The sequence below is a fragment of the Mastigoproctus giganteus genome, chromosome 3 (genome assembly GCF_048544385.1).
Source record: "Mastigoproctus giganteus isolate SK-2022 chromosome 3, ASM4854438v1, whole genome shotgun sequence".
NCBI lineage: Eukaryota > Metazoa > Arthropoda > Arachnida > Uropygi > Thelyphonidae > Mastigoproctus > Mastigoproctus giganteus.
In genome coordinates this window covers 122388090-122407955 of record NC_143577.1, presented here as the reverse complement: position 1 = coordinate 122407955, position 19866 = coordinate 122388090, and the positions used below count along the sequence as shown (strand labels likewise).

At 38.5% G+C, this 19866-nt stretch overlaps 1 protein-coding gene across 1 annotated transcript in view; it reads right to left on the bottom strand.

Moving 5' to 3' along the window:
- LOC150088255 (intermembrane lipid transfer protein VPS13A-like) overlaps positions 1 to 19866 on the bottom strand; it is a 3009916-nt gene that overhangs the window by 1931569 nt on the left and 1058481 nt on the right. The window contains exon 28 of the mRNA XM_090370087.1: positions 2706 to 2840. Coding sequence (XP_090226213.1) covers positions 2706 to 2840 — 135 coding nt within the window. The remainder of the gene's footprint in view (positions 1 to 2705; positions 2841 to 19866) is intronic.

Below are 19866 nucleotides of genomic sequence, written 5' to 3'. Positions count from 1 at the left end.
TAGGTTCACCAGTGTTCAGAAGGGTAAGTTGATAAGAGTCCAGAAGGGATTCTATTAACTTGCCTCTCTTGTCAATTGTTAGAGATCCCCACATCGGATGATGAGCATTAAAATCTCCAAGTAAGCAGAAAGGAGACGGTAGCTGTTCTATTAGATTTTCTAGGTCATCTGAAGAAAATGAGAAATTAGGAGGAATATATATAGATGCTATTGTAAGAGTGATGCCAATTTCAATGCGCACTGCCACTACTTCAAAAGGAGACTGAAGAGCAATATGTTTCGATGGTATGTTGTTTCTTATAAGAACCGCCACTCCTCCACGGGCTGGAGAGTCGATACTTCTATCTCTTCTAAAGATAGAGTAATCTTTTATAGTAGGACACACTTGTGAATTTAAATAAGTTTCCTGAAGGGATATGGCTGCTGGATCATAACGGTGGATGAGATCACATATATCATCTTTTATACTGCGAAACCCTCTACAATTCCATTGAAGAATTCTTTCCATTAAGCGGTTTTGCTGGTTGTTTTTGTTTCTGACTGCTTTTTAGTTGTGACTTGTTTACATCGATCCGATTTTCCTTTGTCTTTCTTTGGAAAGTAGGGGCGTGTTACGTCCATCTCATCAGTCGCATGAAGTTCTAATATGGCCTCTTCGGAGTCATTGTGCTGGTCAATATCCATTCTGGTTTCAGTACCATGGTTTCTGTCACTTTTTGTTTTGCTGTTGGGTTTACATTAGCTGGAATGGTAATTGGGGTATTACAGGCTTGTTCAGTTTTTTGTTGCGAAGGACACTGTTTGGGAGCAGAGAGAATGGAGCGTGCCCAATTAGCGATGGACATATTTGGGGGAACGGCAACATCTGTTTGTGTACCTATTGACTGAAATTGTTTAGCAGCCATTGCATATGTACGTGTTCGATCTGTTTTTAGTACTTGCCTTCTGGCCTCTGAATATGTCACTTTATTTTCAACTTTATATTTCTGGATTGTTTTTCCTTGCTTCCAAAGTTCGCAACTTTTGGAAAAAGCTGGGTGATCACCCTTACAGTTTGGGCAAACAGAAGTCGTAGCAGTGCATTCAGTTTGATTGTGCTCCTTCGATCCACAAATTGGACATACTGACTCACCTCGACATGCAGTTTGGGAGTGTCCGTATTTTTGGCACTTGTAGCACCTGATTGGGTTTGGGATGTAAGGCCGGACACGGCAATGGAGATAGCCTGCTTTAACAGATGATGGTAGGATGGGAGAGCTGAAAGTGAGAATTATGCTCTTAGTGGGAACAAGCACACCATCTTTCCGAGTCATAATTCTCCTTGCTTGTATGACTTTTTGTTTACCTAGCTCTTGAACTATCTCCTCCTCTGATACAGTTAGCAAGTCCCATTCTGCGATTACTCCCTTCGAGGAGTTTAAGGTGGCATGGGGAGTAACTTTTATTGGTTGTCCGTCAAAAGTAGTCATCTTTAGTAATTTTTCAGAATGCTGTGGTTTCATAGTCTCTACAAGAAGGTCTCCAGACTGGAGCCGCTTTACTGTTTTTGGTGAGCCTGCAGCAGACTCGATGCATTTTTGGATAAGGAATGGGGACAGTTTACTCAGAGGCAGCTCTGATAGAGAGTGTAGTATGAGGAAAGCTGGTATTTCCTCTTGTGGGGTTGTTTTCAACCTCTTTGGTTGAGAATAGTCATTTTCGGTGTCTTTTTCTAGTCTTGAGCTCGATGGCTCTAAAGGTGGAAAAGAACTGTTTTCCATCTTTGCTCCTTTCAGCCCCGGGAGAGTGGATTTCTTCTCCCAGGTTACCGGCCCCGCCACGGGGAGGCAGGAGCAGTGCCGCTAGAGTGATCAAGCGGTATAAGGGTTAATGCGTTAGTTTAAAGAGAAAAAAAGAAAGGTGAATTTCCTTCCTGTAACTTAGTTACAATTCGTAATACTAAGTTAACAAATAATTAATGGGAACGTAAGAAAACTTTTACAAATGAATATAACTGTAGCTTTGACAAAAACGCTCTAGAAATCACTCAGGGAATCACTTGATCACTATAACGCTTGGCACCCGGGGCCTGTATACTAGCAAAGCATCATTTACTGTGAAAGTTGTTTAGTGTTCAGGGAATATGTTATATTCACTTAATGTTAAAAAGGGAAATTAAAAACTCTTTTGAGTTTTTAATCACTATTTTGCAATAAGTAACTAATCTTCAATAGTCTTATATATCAAGAGAATCTACCATGTCACACATGTAATTACAATTACATAGTGAAGAGCTCACTGTTTATTCAGTTTACAGTGGTTGGAGCACTGGAAAAATGTTTATGCTTCTTCACTCTGCCAGAGGCATCATTGGTGGGGGGGGGGGAAGCATGTTCCCACAGAACTGAATACAAAATTACCATCCATAACTCAATGCCCATCTACCTTACACTCCCAAATTCAGAAATTAATTAAGAGATATAAAGTGGACTGCAAAAGGACAGAAAGGTTATATTTTGTCATGGTTAAGGAAACATTTTTCAATTACTACCAAACACTGATTTTTTTGTGAACAGAGCAAAGTTGATACTTTTGAAAACACTAGTGAATTCAAAAGGTTGAAATTTACTGTTTAATTTTAACTAAATTAGAAATAAAATGAATAAGATTTTACTTAGCATTATTAAATTAAAATGTAGTATGATAAAGAAATGGATTAATAATACCTGGATTTCTGCAAAAAATCTGTGAAGGAGCACAACATGCATTCTACCAATACGTAACCTGATACTTCCATCAGTCTGAATATTTGACTCCTTCTCACCTCCGACTTCTCCATGATGTGAACTATGCTGCACATACTAAAATATTAAAAATGAAAATAAGGAAAGAATAAAATTACTTAACTTTCTATTTTATTTTAAATTTGTTAAAACACATTTTTAGAATATAAGCATTTGCACCAGTTATGATGAGGTAAGCTTGTCTCTTAAATGGACTAAAATTCATCAAGGACTAAGGAGTCAAAAGTATTCAGGGAAGCATTTTGATTCAGGAACATAATCAGCATGAAAACAAGTGAAAGTTGTAGTGACATCATACCTGATGGGGTGGTTTCAAAAGTGAGACATGATGAATAACTGGTGAAAAGAATAGTTTTCTGTACAGAGTGAAGAGATGCATAAATGCATTCAGTCAGCATATAAAAACACAGTTAATAACTTTTACAGATTGTTAACTGTTTTTCTATTGTTTACTTATTGTTTTTATTCTTAGTCTCTTTGCTGATCTTATTATATGTAGTTGAAGGGGCAGCAGCAGCAGCAGCAGCACAGGCATTTCATTGGACCATGGATCAAGCCCACATGACTGCTAAATATCGTTAACACCTGAGTATAAATGGAACTCAACTCACCCCCCACCACAATCTGATGCGTTACAGGCAAGCCAAACACATGCAGTTGCACAGGCATGGCAACTAAATTACATACTAGTACTATCACTACTAACTATATACAGTAAGTGCCAACTATAGTGATCAGGTTTGCAAATTAATTTTGATGCTAATAAACAGTGATTCTAACAAGTGAAAATCAGCAAATATTACTCACAGGCTATGAAAATAAAGATATAAAGCACAAATTTACGCTTCGTTATCAATTAAATGATGCATGAAAACAGAAAGAATATTATCACAGGTTAGCAAAATAAAAATAAATTTATACTTACGTACTAGCTTAACTGATATACATATTAATTAAACATAACACTTTGTAATATGATTATAATTTAAAATAGTCACTTATCTTAGTTTGCTTTAAGTTACTACAAAATCTATTTATAGATCTTTCAATATTGCTAAACTGTAAAGGATGCAAAGAAAAACAGTTAAAGACTTCTTTACTTAAGTAAACTCTAGAAGGAAGGGGATGAACCAGATTGGTCCACTTGATATCAGTGGTTCGATTGTTGATGATTCTGATCAGGTAACTGACAAACTGAATGAGTATTTCACAACTGCATTCACAAGTGAGGAATTCTGTAAGGAAGTAGAAGCCAGAATCTTATCAAACTCTAAGAGGGAGTTAAATGATTTTGTAATAACTGAGAGCAAAGTGGAGGGGATCTATACAGTTATATTAAAGGATGCAGCAAAGGAAGTAAGCTGGCCATTAGCCATGATTATGAAGGTATCTTTGGACTCAGGGGAGGTCCACACAGATTGGAGATGTGCAAATGTGACCCCAATTCACAAAGGGGGGGGATCAAAGGTGACACAAGTAATTATAGACATGTCAGTTTAACTTCTGTTCCAGGGAAAATAATGAAATCACTGGTTAAAGAAGTACTGCAGGATCATCTAGACAAGTTGATTGTTGTTGTTGTTGTTGTTGAGTTTTAACAACACACAGTTGCTAGGCCCGTAATGTGTCTTTCTAATGGTAAATATGAAATATTAACTTCATTGTAATACCTGTTATATTTTGTGGTATTTTCCTATATGATTTAGGAAAGTAAACAGTTCTTTTTTATTAGGATCATCTTCCAGAATCTGCAATAAATTTATTGATGACTGTGTATTAACAATCGGTTTAAAGGCGGTTAAGGGGATATTTTGAAAGTTGGAACAGTCCACTAACAAATGGTGAATGGTCAGAATACAGGTGAGTTACGTGAGTAGGCCCAATCCTTAGCCTTCCTAAAATTGTTTCTTATTGTCTGCTTTTCCAGAAGCTAAAGAGGCACAGCTTTGGTTCTGGTTTTATTTGGTATAGTTTGTTTCTCTTGGATAACCTCTCCAGATTAGTGACCAGCTATTGTAACATGCTTTATGGATAATATGTTTATAATCAGTATATGGAGTTTGAAAAGTCTGCAAAAGAGTAGTATCTGGCTGTTGGGCTGCAAGATCTGCTCTTTCATTTCCTGCAATACACAATGTTCTGGATTCCAGCAGAATGTCACAGTTTCATTCGATTCCTTTCAAGAAAGTAACTTAGAATGAATCTGTTTTATTACAGGGTGAGAGGAGTTGGTATTACTCCTTATGGCGGAGACAGCACTGAGTGAGTCAGTCAGTGTATATCAAAGCAGGCATAATTAAAAGTTTAGTAATCTGGTCTAGAGCTAGGTTCATAGCATAAAGCTCAGCAGTGAAAATATTGCATTCTAATGGTAATGACACAGAAGTAGTGAATGATGGGAAGATTGGAGTAGCGCCTACTTGGGTCTCAGTTTTTGATCCATGTATAGATTTTATAGGCTTGTGAGTTAGAAGCAGAGTGAGTTTTATGTAACTGTGCAATGTTGGGGGGACAAGGTATTCTTTCCCCACTGTTGAAAATAATTGTCGTAAACTGCACGGATATTTGTTCAAGGTGAATCTGATGTTGTAATGTCCTGAAATATTTTTGCCGATTTCTATGTTCCATGTTTGAGCAAGTTGCTTAAGTCTAAGTGAAGTAGGTCAGTTTTCATTTGGTTTACTATTGTAAAGCGACTCCCATTCGGTATTGTACAGACATCTCCAACAAGAGTGAGAGGGAAGACTGCAGATTTTTGCACCATACAGCAGAAGCAATGTTTACCTGTGAAGATGTAAAGGAGGTTCATTGGCCTCGATGTAAAGGCTCTGAACTTGGGAGGTTCTGAAAGCCCCTAGAGAAACTCAAAAAGCACTGTGCTGGATCGTATTTAATTGCTCTAAAGTACTCTTCCTCGTACACTGTCATACAGCTGACCGGGCTAGCTGAGTGGGTAAAGTACCTGCCCGGCAACCCAAAGGTCGCGGGTTCGATTCCCGCCTCGGGCTTGGATCAAAGTACTGCAAAAACCTTGGGAGGTGCAATATGGCCACAGAAGCCGATGCGCCTACAACTACCAAATCAAAAAAAAAAAAAAAACACTGTCATACACTGGAGAACCATAGCCCAAATGGGACCTGATGAGAGCTCTATAAAGATGGATAAGGGTATGTTGATCAACACCCCATGACATGGATGACACATACCGGAGGATATTCAATTTCTTCAAGCAGATGGTTCAAAGATAGGCTACATGTGCTTGAAAGTTCAGTTTTCTATCTAGTATCAGACCAAGAAAATGGACAGTGTGAGCAAGTAGAACTGGCTCATTTTTTTATCTTTAGCTCAAGATGAAGTGACCATAGTTTGCAGAAATGAATGGGTGTGGATTTCTGTTCAGCAAGATGGTATCCATTGCGTAAAGTCCAGGATTCTATTCTGTTTAGGGGAATTGGTCTTTTGATAGTGTTCATACTTTGTGAGTGACAGGACATGGTGAGGTCATCTGCGTACATGTATACTTCAATATTTTTTGGAAGATCTTCCAATATATTGTAGACCCTAATTGCAAATAGGGCTGGACTCAGTATGGAACCCTGTGGAACACCCTCTTCTTGAAGGTGAGATGCTGATAGCATGTTTTGATATCAGACTTGAAAGGTACATAACTTTAGAAAGTTCTGAATTATTTGAGGGAGATAGCTTCTCAGCCCTAACTGATGCATATCTTTGATAATACCATGATGCCATGTGATGTCAAGTGCTTTCTTAATATTCAGGTTTACCATCACTAGATGTTCTCTATTGATGAAGGCATTATGTATGTTGGATTCAATTTTTAAAAGTAAATCTAGGATGGACCTGTTTTTACTGAGCCATATTGGTGATCAGAAAGAATATTTTGGGAGTCAAGAATCCAGGTGAGCTTCTTATGCACCATCCTTTTGAAGATTTTGCCCAAACATCTTGTCAATGATATCGGTCTGTAATTCTGAACTAGAGTGGGATCTTTGCCCAGTTTTAGTATAGCACAAATATAGGAATGATGCCATGAGAGAGAGAGAGGGTATGTGTGTTCTGAGAATATGTGGTTATAAAATAGCAACAGTATGTATAGATCAGCTTCACACAAATGTTTCAGCATACTGTAGCGAATGCCATCAAGTCCTGCTGAACTATTTGGAGATTTTCTCAAGGATTCCTTTAGGTCAGCTATGTTTGAATTGAATCGATAAAAGGAAAATGGTCACTTTGGAATGGATCACTCAGCATTGACCACCCCATGCTTGGAAAAAGAGATGCTGAACGGATGGATAAGTCTATGGCTGAAGTAGTGCCTGTAGGTGGTTGAACATGAGTGGAGAGGCAGAATTTAACAGGGTCAAGTTATGTTTATCCAGGAATTTTTCAATTAATTGGCCTCTCCTATCCATGGTGGAAGCTCCCCACAATGGATAGTGACTGTTGAAATCACCAAGTAAACAGATAGGAAATGGCAGTTGTGTAATTAAATTGTCAAGTTCAGTCTGGGAGCAAGGATAATTCGGGGAGATATAAATGGATGCAAGGGTTAGTGATATTTCCATTGCCATCCAAACTGTTACAACTTCTAAGGAGGTTTGTAGTTGGAGATGTCTTGACAGTATGGAATTTTTGACAAGAATAGATACCCGTCCACACCTAAATACAGTGTAATTTTTGAATTTCAGAGAAATTTGTGGTGATAAAAATGTTTCCTGTAAGCATACACCTACTGCTTAGTTTGTATCAGTAAATCATTTAGGTCATCTATATTACTACATAATGCTCTACAGTTCCATTGTAGGAATTTATTCAGTGATTGGGTTTATTTGAGGAAGAGATGACTGTTTTTTTTCCGGGAAGGTTTCTGACTGCTTAGTTTTGATTTTTCATTTCTGGGAAAGATTACGCATCCTGTGTCAATTGGCATGTAATTCTAGTACTGTGTTACATGTTGCTATTGTGTGTTTTCACTTTCTTCTGATTTTCAACAATAGTTGATTTTTTTTTTTTTTCTTATTGCATGTTAACGCAAGTTTGGACCAGATGGCAAAGGAAATGGTCAGTTCTATAGAGACATCTCTTTGGGTTGCAGTTGAATGGCTGTTTCTGGTAACCGATGGTTATGATTGGATAGGCATGGTTAGCAGCACTTGCTTCAGGGTATGTGACTTTATGCTCCACTTCATATTTTTGGATTTGTTTGACTGTTTTCCAAAGGTCACACACTTTAGAAAATGCAGGATGGCTTTCTTTATAGTTTGGACAAGTAGGAGTGGAAGCTATACAGTCTCCTTGGAAATGCTCCTTTGAGCCACAAACAGGACACACAGCATCACCTCGGCATGCTGTCTGAGAATGGCCATACTTTTGGAATTTAAGTAGCGAATGGGATTTGGGATGTAAGGCCGGATCTTGCAGTTTAGGTAACCTGCTTTAACAGAAGATAGAAGAGTTGGAGTACTGAACAACAAAATGATGGACCTGGTTGGTAGTAGGTTGCCATCTTTTTTTGGTCATTTATCTCCAAGCTTGAGTCACTTTTTGTTCACAGAGCTCTTGTACTATTTCTTCTTCTGAGACAGACAGTAAGTCCCTTTTGCTGATAATGCCTTTTAGAGGTGTTTAGAGTATTATGGGATGTAACTGATACTGGAATATTGTGAAATATTGTTAATTTTAACAATTTTTCAAAATGACTTGACTTGGAAGCTTCAATTACAAGGTCTCCAGATTGGAGATGTTAAACCATTTTAAGAGATCCAACAACCAATTCTAAACATTTCTGTATTAGAAAAGGCGATAGATTGCAACAGCTTGTACGGATAGTGAATGCATTATGAGAAATGCTGGCATATCTGTCGTCGGTTTTTCCGTCCATAGTCTCTTTGAATGATTTCAGTCATGCTCTGAGACATTGTTATCAAGTCCAGAGCCTGTGGCCTCTATAGCAATGGATATGCATCGCAATCCATTGTTGCTCCTTTTAGCCCTGGAAGAGTAGACAAGATGATCGGGCAATTAAAGTTCAGACACAACATGGGTTTGTTATGGTGAAGTCTTGTCTGACCAATTTGATGAGAAACTTGAGTGGAACAAAGGGTTGCTGTTACCAAGAAAGGCTTAATTCTGCAAATTGCAGCATCTGGAGACTAGGCACCTGCAGGTGATCTAACTGAGGTGTATAAGGCTGTGATTGGTTTGAGAAAGCTCAATGCTGATAGGATTCTTCCTCTTGCACAGATTACTCACCTGAGGGGGCAGAAATTCAAATTGGGGAAAATCAACTGTAGAATAGATGTACGGAAATTTGCCTTTAGCCATTGGGTGGTTGATAGTTGGAACAAAATTCTATCTGTTGTAGTGGAAGTCAACAACTTAAATAAGTTCAAGGCAGCACTAGACAAATATTTGGACTGAATGGATGGGCGAAATGGGAAGCTTTTTGATTTTTTTTTTTTTTTTTTTTTTTTTGCTGATGCTATCTAAGCTTGCTTTCTTGTGTCATTAAGTCTCTACTAATTTGATTGGATACTATGACGTGATCACAAAGGAACTGGATGCAAAAAATAATTTAGATATCATATACTTGGATTTTAGGAAAGCTTTTAATACTGTTGCACATGAAGACTACTATACAAATTGGAGTGATATGGCATTAAGGGCAAATTGCTACACTAGATAAAGGGATGGTACAGTGGAAGACTGCAGAGAGTGGGAATCATGGTACACTGCTCTACAGGGACTAATGTTATTAGTGGTGTTCCCAGGGTTTGGTTCTGGGCCCATTGTTGTTTTGTGTGTTAATCAATGATATTGATGAAGATATATCAGGCTTAATGTCCAAGTTTGCAGATGATACAAACGTTGGCAGCGTTGTTAATGACAGTAAAGACAGTATGCTACTACTGCAAAAGGATCTAGAAAAGTTAGGCAGATTGGCTGGCAACTGAAGTTAACATCGACAAATGCAAAGTACTGCATATGGGTAGCAGTAACCCAAGAGAAACTACCAAATGTATGGTACTACACTCAGGAAAGTGTTGAATTAAAAAGACCTGGGTGTAATTGCACAGTTAGATATTTTAGTTTAGGAGGTGATTATCCCCTTGTATAAAGCAATGGTCCATACCTTGAAGCAGTCCATACCTTGAATACTGCAGGAGGTCTCATTATAGAAAAGATGTAGAGCTACTAGAACGATTACAGAAAAGAGCAACGAGATTAGTGAGTGAAACAAGGGTTTATTTTTACCAAGAAATGCTTAAGTTCTGTAAATTGCAGTGGTTAGAGACTAGGCACCAATGAGGTTATTTGATTGAATTGAATTGAATTGTTTGAGCAAGCTCAAACAATTCAATTCAATTCAATGAGGAAAAAGAGTTGTAGAATAGATGTATGGAAATTTACCTTTAGTCAACAGGCGGTTGGTTGCTGGAACAAACTGCCATCTTCCATTGTGGAAGTTTACAGCTAAAATAAATTTAAGGCCGAACTAAACAAACTTTTGGAGTGAATGGATGGGTGAAACGGGAAGGTGTTTATTTTTATTTTTTTTTTTTTGGCTGATGCTGTATAAGCTTCTTTCTTGCATTGTATGCCTGTGGTAATGCTTAATGTCTATATTCCTGATCACTTGCACCAGTTTCTTCCAACTCTCTCCTCAGGATGGCTATAGCTTCATGAATTTTCTCCTTTTGTAACTGGAATTCGTTCAGGTTCATCTTCATTTTTCTATTCCTTGGTAAAATTTGCAGTAAGACTGGGCAATTTCTTCATCTGTTCAAGCTGTAGTAACTTGCTGATTACCATGTCTTCATTCTTTTCAATGTAGTCAGTATCGTGACTTATTTGACCATCATGAATAATTAATTCACTTTTTGAAACAGTTAATAATGCAGGTTTCAGAAACTTCATTCCAGGCACTCGTCATATAAGGTGCATCTAGAACAGTTATCTGCTTTGTGATATCGGATGATGGTCCCAAACCATTATCTATACCTTGGATGATTCTTCCCCTAAAATCCGATCTATAAAGGGTCTTAAAGGTTTTTATTATTCGCTGGTCGAGAGGTTGAATTAGTGATGTAGTATTCGAAGGTAGAAAAATTAATTCGATGTTTTTGAAAGTCAACTTTGGATGAGCTGAGCAATTCTCCAAAACTAATGCAATTTTTTGGTTTTTCTTATCCATTTACAAATCCCAAAGATAATCTTAAAATAAAGGAGCTACCATCCAAACACTGGCTTTGTTGGCATATTCAACAGGCAGTTGTTTAACTCCTTTAAAACATTTAGGTGATTTACTCTTGCCTATAGCTAATGGCTTCATATGGATTGTTCCTGCCATGTTGCATGTTAAAAGAGCTATAATCTTGTCTTTCAATTTCTAATCATACAATTGTATGAGGTAGCCCTTTAGTAAAACCTTGTTTCATCTGTATTAAAAATGTTTTCAGTATTATAACTGCTTAACACAGTCTGACAAGGGGTTTTCAATCAGTTGTCAGTAGAACTATCAGTATTCTGTTTTTCTCCATGAATGGTTTTTTTTTTTTTTTTTTTTATGTAAACCCCAAACACGAGAGGTGTTAGAACCTATAGTACTTAGTACCATGCTTGGGTTGGAGGTTGAGAAGACGAAAGAAGATATTTGTTGACATTGGACTTGAACTTCTGTAGACTGTAATTTTCAGGAAATACGTATGAAGGAAGGTTGTTCCAGAAAACAGCAGTTGAATGAATAAACGAGGAAGATGAAAAGTTGGTTCTATGAGTTTGAAGAATTATAGAAGCCAATTCAGAAGACCAGTGCCCATGGAAGTACCTGTAGAAGATGCATGCAACAGAAACAGTACGTCTATGAGAGAGCGAGTGGAGAGAGACTGTTAGAGATGAATCATTAATTAACCTAACTGCCCTCTTCTGAATGGAATCAAGAAGCCTGAGAGAGGTTTTGGGGGCACCACACCAGATGTGGGCACAATATTCCATGGTAGGGCGGATTCGAGATTTGTACGGAGTGAATAGCTGTTTGGAAGAAACGTAACGCCGAGAGCGAAAGAGAAAACCAATCTTTTTAGATGCGGAGGAAGCAATATTTGTAATGTGCTTGTGCCAAGAGAGATTAGAAGTCAGGGTAATCCCCAAAAGAAATATATCATTTTGCCTAGAAATCGGAGTGTCACTAAAGATAAGCATAGGAGCAGAAGAATCCTTTTTGCAAGATAAAAGACAAGACCGAGTTTTAGAAGGGTTGAAATCAACTAAGTTGTCTTTGCCCCACTGGAGAATTACCTGAAGTGATTGTTTTTGTAAACAATATTACGCCATTCCTTCCAACTTGTCTTTCATCCATCTGCTGCCTTAATGAGGAAGTGGGAACAAGATTAGCTCGGTGCAGGTGGAGTTTTTATGGCTGCAGCTAATAGAGAAGTTTTTCTTAATTTTTTTTCCATTTTATTGACTAAATTGGCATATTAATTTATTTTCTAGAAGTAGCTTTATAGTCCTAGTTATGATACTTAGTTTATTTTGAACTTAAACAGAGATATTGTGGGTTATTACTTAGTATTGGTAAAACTTGTACTAATCGAAACTTGCCACCATTGTGTAGTAACGATGTGGAATAGCATCACGTATATATCTCGAACTTGATAGCATAAGATATAAAGTAAAACTAGATAGCGTAATGCATAGCACTGTAGTATGAATCTTACAGCTTAGTATAGTATTGGCAATTAATCAATTAAATTTATAAATCCTTTTAATTTTTATTGTTAAATAAATTGTATTTAAACAGAAATCATACCCCAGACCATGCAGCAGCAGCAAAGCAAAACAATGTGCACAAAGTATTGAAGGTGCTGTGCTGCAGTGAAGAACTGAAGGGGATGATTTTCCAATGCATCACAGTATAAAAAATGTGCAAAATGCGACTTTTTTTTTGAGGATCTCTCTCTTGAACAGGATATGAGCTAGCCATGGGAGATGTCTTTGTAGTAGTAGTAGTAGAAGTAGTGGCATGTGATGCAAGAAAGCAAGTGTATGAGCTTATGCAGCATCAGCAAAAAAAAATTAATAAAATAATAAATAAATTTAAAAATATATATATATATATATATATCACACCAGTCCCTCCAAATGCCTATCCAGATCCTCCTTAAATTTATTTAACCTATCAACTTCCACAATGACAGATGGAAGTTTGTTGCAGCAATTAACCACCCGCTGGCTAAAGGCAAATTTCTGCACATCTATTCTACATCTGTCTTTTCTTAATTTGAATTTATGCCCCCTTAGGTTCGTAATCTGAACAAGTGAAAGGATCCCATCAGAATTCAGCATGCTCAACCCATTCAAGGCCTTATACACCTCAATCAGAAAACAGCGCAGGTGCCTAGTCTCCAGCTACTGCAATTTGCAGAACTTAAGCCTCTCTTGGTAAGTGGATTCCTTCATTCCCCTCACCAATCTTCTTGCCCTTCTCTGTAAATGCTCAAGCAAATCTACATCCTTCCTAAAAATGAGGCCTCCAGACCTGTACACAGTACTCAAGGCGTGGCCAGACCATTGCCTTATACAGAGGGACAATCACCTCCTTTTCCATGCTAGCAAAATTCCTATATATCATTGACAAAAAACCATGACCTGCCCTGGCAGCCTGTCTGCATTGCTCAGAAAACTTCATATCTGACTGCACAATTACTCCCAGGCCTTTTTCATTTTCTACCACCTTAAGTGTAGTACCACACAGTTGGTAAGTTTCTCTGGGGTTACTTCTCCCCATATGCAGTACTTTGAATTTGTCAAGGTTAAACTTCAGTTTAACCTTGACAAACTGAATTTGTTTGCTATCTGAGCAAGATCATCAACCGTTGAACCATCGACATGAAGTGGACCAATCAGATTCATCCCTTTCCTTTTAGAGTTTATATAAGTAAAGAAATCCTTGCTGTTTTTCTTAGCATCCTTTGCCAAAGATTTCTCGTAATCTGCCTTCGCCTGCCTAACCTCCTTTGTAACCTGGTTACAGACTAGTTTATATCTGCCATAGGCTTCCGAGTCGCTTGATAATTTATATGTATCCCATGCATTTTTCTTTTCTGTCATGAGTCTCATTATGCATGATGCAGCCCGGTGGTCAGGAGCGAGAGTGAATAGCACACGTTCCTTGAGTGGACCGGGATTCAAGTCCGTGACTACTAAACACGATAAATATTTGTATTGGCAATTTATTGTAAACTCTACTGACTAGGTTGTCATGCCGGACTATAAACAGAAAATTTATTTATTTTTATTTTCATTTGATAACCATTTAGGCCTAAACCTTGAACAATATTTCTTAATAGGTATAAAACTTTTAGTAGCGTCCACGATTAATTCCTTGAATGCTTCCCATTTAGAATTTGCTGTTGGTAACATCGCCAGTTTCCACTGTACAGAATTTAAAAACTGTCTGAGACTACTGTACTCACCTTTACGGAAGTAAAAACCCTTTCCTTTACCCCTGATGGTAATTATATCTTTAAGTAAATCCCACATCAGTACACTGTGATCACTGCCACCTAGTGGTTCCTTTTTCTGCCAATTCTTAATATATGAATGACATTAGTATAACCAGTGTTGATAACCGGATCGAGAGTATTACCCTCTCTGGTTGCCTCTCGAACATGCTGCTGCAGAAAACAATCATCCAATAAATCCACAAAAGTCTTACTAGCATGTGAGTGACCAATCCACAAGTTCCAGTCAATATCTGGGAAGTTAAAATCTCCCATTATAAGACATTCTGATTGACTAGCCCACTATTTCTCTGTACAATTGTTCATTGTGCTCATTCGAGTCATTAGGCCTATAACACACTCCTACTCTTATTTTTGCTTTCGCAGTGCTTATGTCACACAAAACTGACTATATCAACTATATCAACTTCATCTATATTCATCTATATCAACTGGATGCACTTCTTTTGATTTTATGTTTTTCTTAATTAACAGCATAACACCTCCTCCCTTCCTATCGTGTCTATCCTTTCTGTACACATTGTACTCCCCAAATTCCAATTCTGCATTCCTAATACCAGTGTGACACCTTGTCTCTGCTATCCGAACAATATCCGCCTTTGTTGTCTTGACCAACACTTCAAATTCATCAAATTTATTTACTATACTTCTGGCATTGGTATACATGCAAGTATACATGTACCTATCCTTATTATTAGTGACCTTAACACATCCCATATACCCACTGTTTCATGATGACTGCCATCAGTCCCTGTAACCCTCAGCATCCTTCTCTCCAGGTCTCTACTTTTTCTAATACAAGTTGTGCAAGAATCAACCTTCACCTCTGCCTGTGGCTACTTTTAACCTTTTAGTCTGTGAATCTCCCCAAGCTAGCAGTTTTCCGACCCACCTAACACTGCCTCGATAGCTTCAGCAAATATTCTTGCACCCTTTCTATTTAAGTGTATACCATCTAGAAGCAGTCTCTCCTGTTAACAAGCACAGACTATGATGAAAATAATTCTACCCCTTGAGCCTTGCACATTCCCTCCAGGGCCAAATTGATTGACAAGGCTCTCATTGTGTACTCCCGCCTATCATGTCTGGGCAGAATTGCAGACACTTTCAAATTTAACCCTAACTCATGACTTTTTTGCAACATTGACTTGTACTTTTTTAAGTAAATCAGCAGATCTCCTACTCTTAATGTCATTGGTGTCAACGTGTACAATAATATCACCTTTTGTGCCCTTAAAAAATGATATATGCTTTACAACTTCATAAACTTTTTCCGCTGGAAGACATACCCTGGTCCTGTTCCATCTATCTTTTTTACAGAATATATTCCCCATCTCCCTGACAACAGAGTTATCAACCATAACTAGTTCCTTTGGGACCTGCGCATTCTGCCTTGGAGATTGCCGCTGTGTTGCCTGATGCACAGGAGTGAGCTCTGGCATTGAGTTGGGCAGCTGAGAGCTTGATGGGCCCCTCATATTAATTTCTTCGAGGGCATCTACCCTACACCTCAAGCTCTCATAGACGCCTAGTAGAACACTGAGTTGATGCCTAATTTCTAGACACTCTCTGCACCTGGCACACACAATGACTTCCTCCTTGGCTAGATCATGTTCTGTTCCAGAGAGTTCAGCAAACATGTCTGGAGTCTGGGTGCGAGGTTAGCCTGTGCGGCCGTTGCTCCTTGAAGCTCTTGGAACAGAGAAGTTTTTCCTGATTTATTTTCTGATTTATTAGCTTAAATTGTCATATTAACTTATTTTCTAGAGTAGCTTTATATTCCTAGTCACGATACTTAGTTTAAAGTTTAACTTAGACAGATTTTGTAGGTATTACTTAGTATCGGTAACGGTATCAAATCCACGTGTTACAAATTGAACGAGAGGTCTTTTTTTTTAACCAAATTTAGTCGATTTATTAACCAATTGTTTTATCAAATTATCTTCTATAAGTAGATTATAGACCTAGATACGATCCTTAGTTTATTCTAAATTGAGATAGCGAGATTGAAGCTAATCAATACTTACGAGTCCGTAGAAGTACCGTTCGAGAATTCCCGCCATTTTTACACGATAGCATAAGCTTAGTGTAGTATAGTGCATAATATAATATTGTCAATTAATCAGTAAATCTATTAATCTTGATAAACTTTATTGTCAATTAAATTGTATTTTTAACTCTATATATATATATATATAACGACTTAATCGTAACAAATAATTAATACATAACTATAGTGGTACACGTGATACGGAAGTTGTATAAAGGGAACTCGTAGAAAACACTAGATACCGAAAAAAAATATGTATATAACACAACTGTTTTGGGATATAACTTAAGGATTTAATTTTTGTTTTGAAATTTTATGGATTAAATCGGAATCATGACTCTGACCAGAGCAGCAAAGCAAAAGGTTCAAGCTAATGGGGGTGCTGTGGTTCAGGGGAGAACTGAAGGGGGCAGTTGCCCTCTGAATCACAGTCTTTTAAAATGCACTGTTTGCTTGATGTTTGCGGAGCAGTCGGGTACGGACATGATATTGCCAAGGGGGATGTCTTTGTATGTGTGCGATGCAAGGAGTGTAAGGAGATCAGGCGACAACTCAGCATTGTTATGGGCCTTTATGAGAGCTTGAAGGACAGGGTGGATGCCCTCGAAGGAAATAAATTGAGGGGCCCATCAAGCTCTCAGCTGCCCACATCAACGCCAGAGCTTGCACTTGGTCATCAGGCAACACAGAGGCAGCCCCCTAGGCAGAATGCGCTGGTCCGACAGGAACTAGTAGTTGGTGACTCTATTGTCAGGGAAACGGGGAACATGCTTTGTAAAAAGGATAGGTGTCTGCCAGGGGCAAAGGTTGATGACGTTGTAGAGCGGATATCATCTTTTTAAGGGCACGAAAGGTGATATAGTTGTACACGTTGGCACTAATGATATTAAGAGTAGGAGACCGGCGGAATTACTTAGCAAGTATAGGTCACTGTTGAAAAAAAGCCATGAATTAGGGTTGAATTTGAAAGTGTCTGCAATTCTGCCCAGACACGATAGGAGGGAGTATATGATGAGAGCCTTGTCGATCAATTCGGCCCTGGAGGGATTGTGCAAGGCTCAAGGGGTAGAATTTTTTTCAGCCTGGACTGTACTTGTTAACAGGAGAGATTGCTTCTACAGGGATGGGATACACTTAAATAGAAAGGGTGCAAGAATTTTTGCTGATGCTGTCGAGGCAGTGTTAGGTGGGTCGGAAAACTGCTAGTTGGGGGGGATACAAGGACTAATAGATTAACAGTAGCCACTGGCAGAGGTGGAAGTGATTCTTGCACTGCTTCTATTGAAATGAGCAGAAGCCTGAAAAACAAGATGCAGGATATTTCAGAGACTGCTGGGAGTCATTGCGGTACAAGTAAACACATGGGTTGTGTTAGGTTGTGTCTTTGCATGTATACCTGCGTGTACACCAATGCTAGGAGTTTGGTAAATAAATTTGATGAATTTGAGGTATTGCTCAAAACATCAAAGGCAGATATTGTTGGGATATCAGAGACGTGGTGTCACAAATATATAAGTAATGCAGAACTGGAATTTGGGGAATACAATGTGTATAGAAAGGATAGACAGGACAGGAGGGGAGGAGGGGTTATGCTATTAGTTAAGAAACACATAAAGTCCAAGGAAGTGAAGCCAGTCGACATCGATGGACAGGGCAGTGTCGAGTCAGTTTGGTGTGACATAAGCATAGGGAAATCAAAATTGAGAGTAGGAGTGTGCTATAGGCCTAATGACTCTGATGAGTATAATAAGATATTGTACAGGGAAATAGAGTGGGCCAGTAAATCAGAGAGTCTTATAATGGGGGATTTTAATTTCCCAGATATTGACTGGAATTTGTGGGTTGGTCACTAGCACACTAGCAAGGCTTTTGTGGATTTATTGGATGATTGTTAATGTAGCATGTCACGAACATGCTACATTAGCATGTTCTTGAGGCAACAAGAGGGAGCAATACTCTTGATCTGATTATCAGTAGTGATTCTTCATGCATTAAGAATCTGCAGATAAATGAACCACTAGGTGGCAGTGATCACAGTGTGTTGAAGTGGGATTTACTCAAGGAGGTAACTACCATCAGAGGTAAAGGGAAGGGTTTGTGTTTTCGTAAAGGCGACTATGATGGTCTGAGACAGTATTTAAATTCTATACAGTGGGACCAACTGATGATGTTACCAACAGCAAATGCAAAATGGGAAGCATTCAAAGAACTTATCTTGGAAGCTACTAGGCTTTACATACCAACTAAGAAATATTGTTCAAGGTTTAGGCCTAAATGGTTGTCAGATGAACTAATGAGACATGTGGCAGAGAAGAAAAATGCATGGGATACATACAAATTAATGGGTGACATGGTAGCCTATAATAGATATAAGTTGGTCTGTAACCAAGTCACAAAGGAGATTAGGCAGGCAAAGGCAGACTACGAAAAATCCTTGGCAAAGGATGCAAAGAAAAACAGAAAAGAGTTCTTTACATATTTAAACTCAAGAAGGAAAGGGATGAATCAGATTGGTCCACTGGATATTGATGGTTCAACAGTTGAGGATCCTGCTCAGGTGGCTAACAATCTAAACGAGTATTTTGCATCTACATTCACGCATGAGGAGTTATTCAGGAAGGAGAATGATGTAGGTAAAGTAAACATTGGCAGTGAGCTGGATGATTTTGTAATAACTGAGAGGAAAGTGGAGGAGAGATTGTTGAGGATAAACATAAAAAAGGCACCTGGGGTGGATGGGATCTATCCAGTTATATTAAAGGAGGCAGCAAAGGAAGTAAGCAAACCCCTAGCCATAATTATGAGAGCTTCTTTGGACTCAGGGGAGGTACCCATAGACTGGAGATGTGCAAATGTAACCCCAATTCACAAAGGGGGATCAAAGGCTGACACAAGTAATTATAGACCTGTTAGTTTAACTTCTGTTCCAGGTAAATTAATGGAGGCACTGGTTAAAGAAGCACTGCAGGATCATCTAGACAAGAATTCAGTTATAGCTCAGACGCAGCATGGTTTTGTTAAGGGCAGGTCTTGCCTGACCAATTTGATTGGATACTATGATGTAGTCACAAAAGAACTGGATGCAGGGAATAACTTTGATATTATATATTTGGATCTTAGAAAGGCTTTTGATACTGTTGCACATGGAAGACTGCTGCACAAATTGGAGCAGTGTGGCATTGGAGGCAAATTGCTGCTATGGATAAGGGGATGGTTGAATGGCAGAAGACAGAGAGTGGTAATCAATGGACACTGCTCAACGTGGACTAATGTTATTAGTGGAGTTCCTCAGGGTTCAGTGTTGGGTCCGTTGTTGTTTTCGGTGTTTATGAATGATATTGATGATGGGATATCAAGTTTAATGTCCAAGTTTGCAGATGATACAAAGGTTGGCAGGGTTGTTAAGGACACTACTGATGCTATGCTGCTGCAACAGGATCTGGAAAGGTTGAACAGATGGGCTGAGAGGTGGCAAATGAAGTTTAAC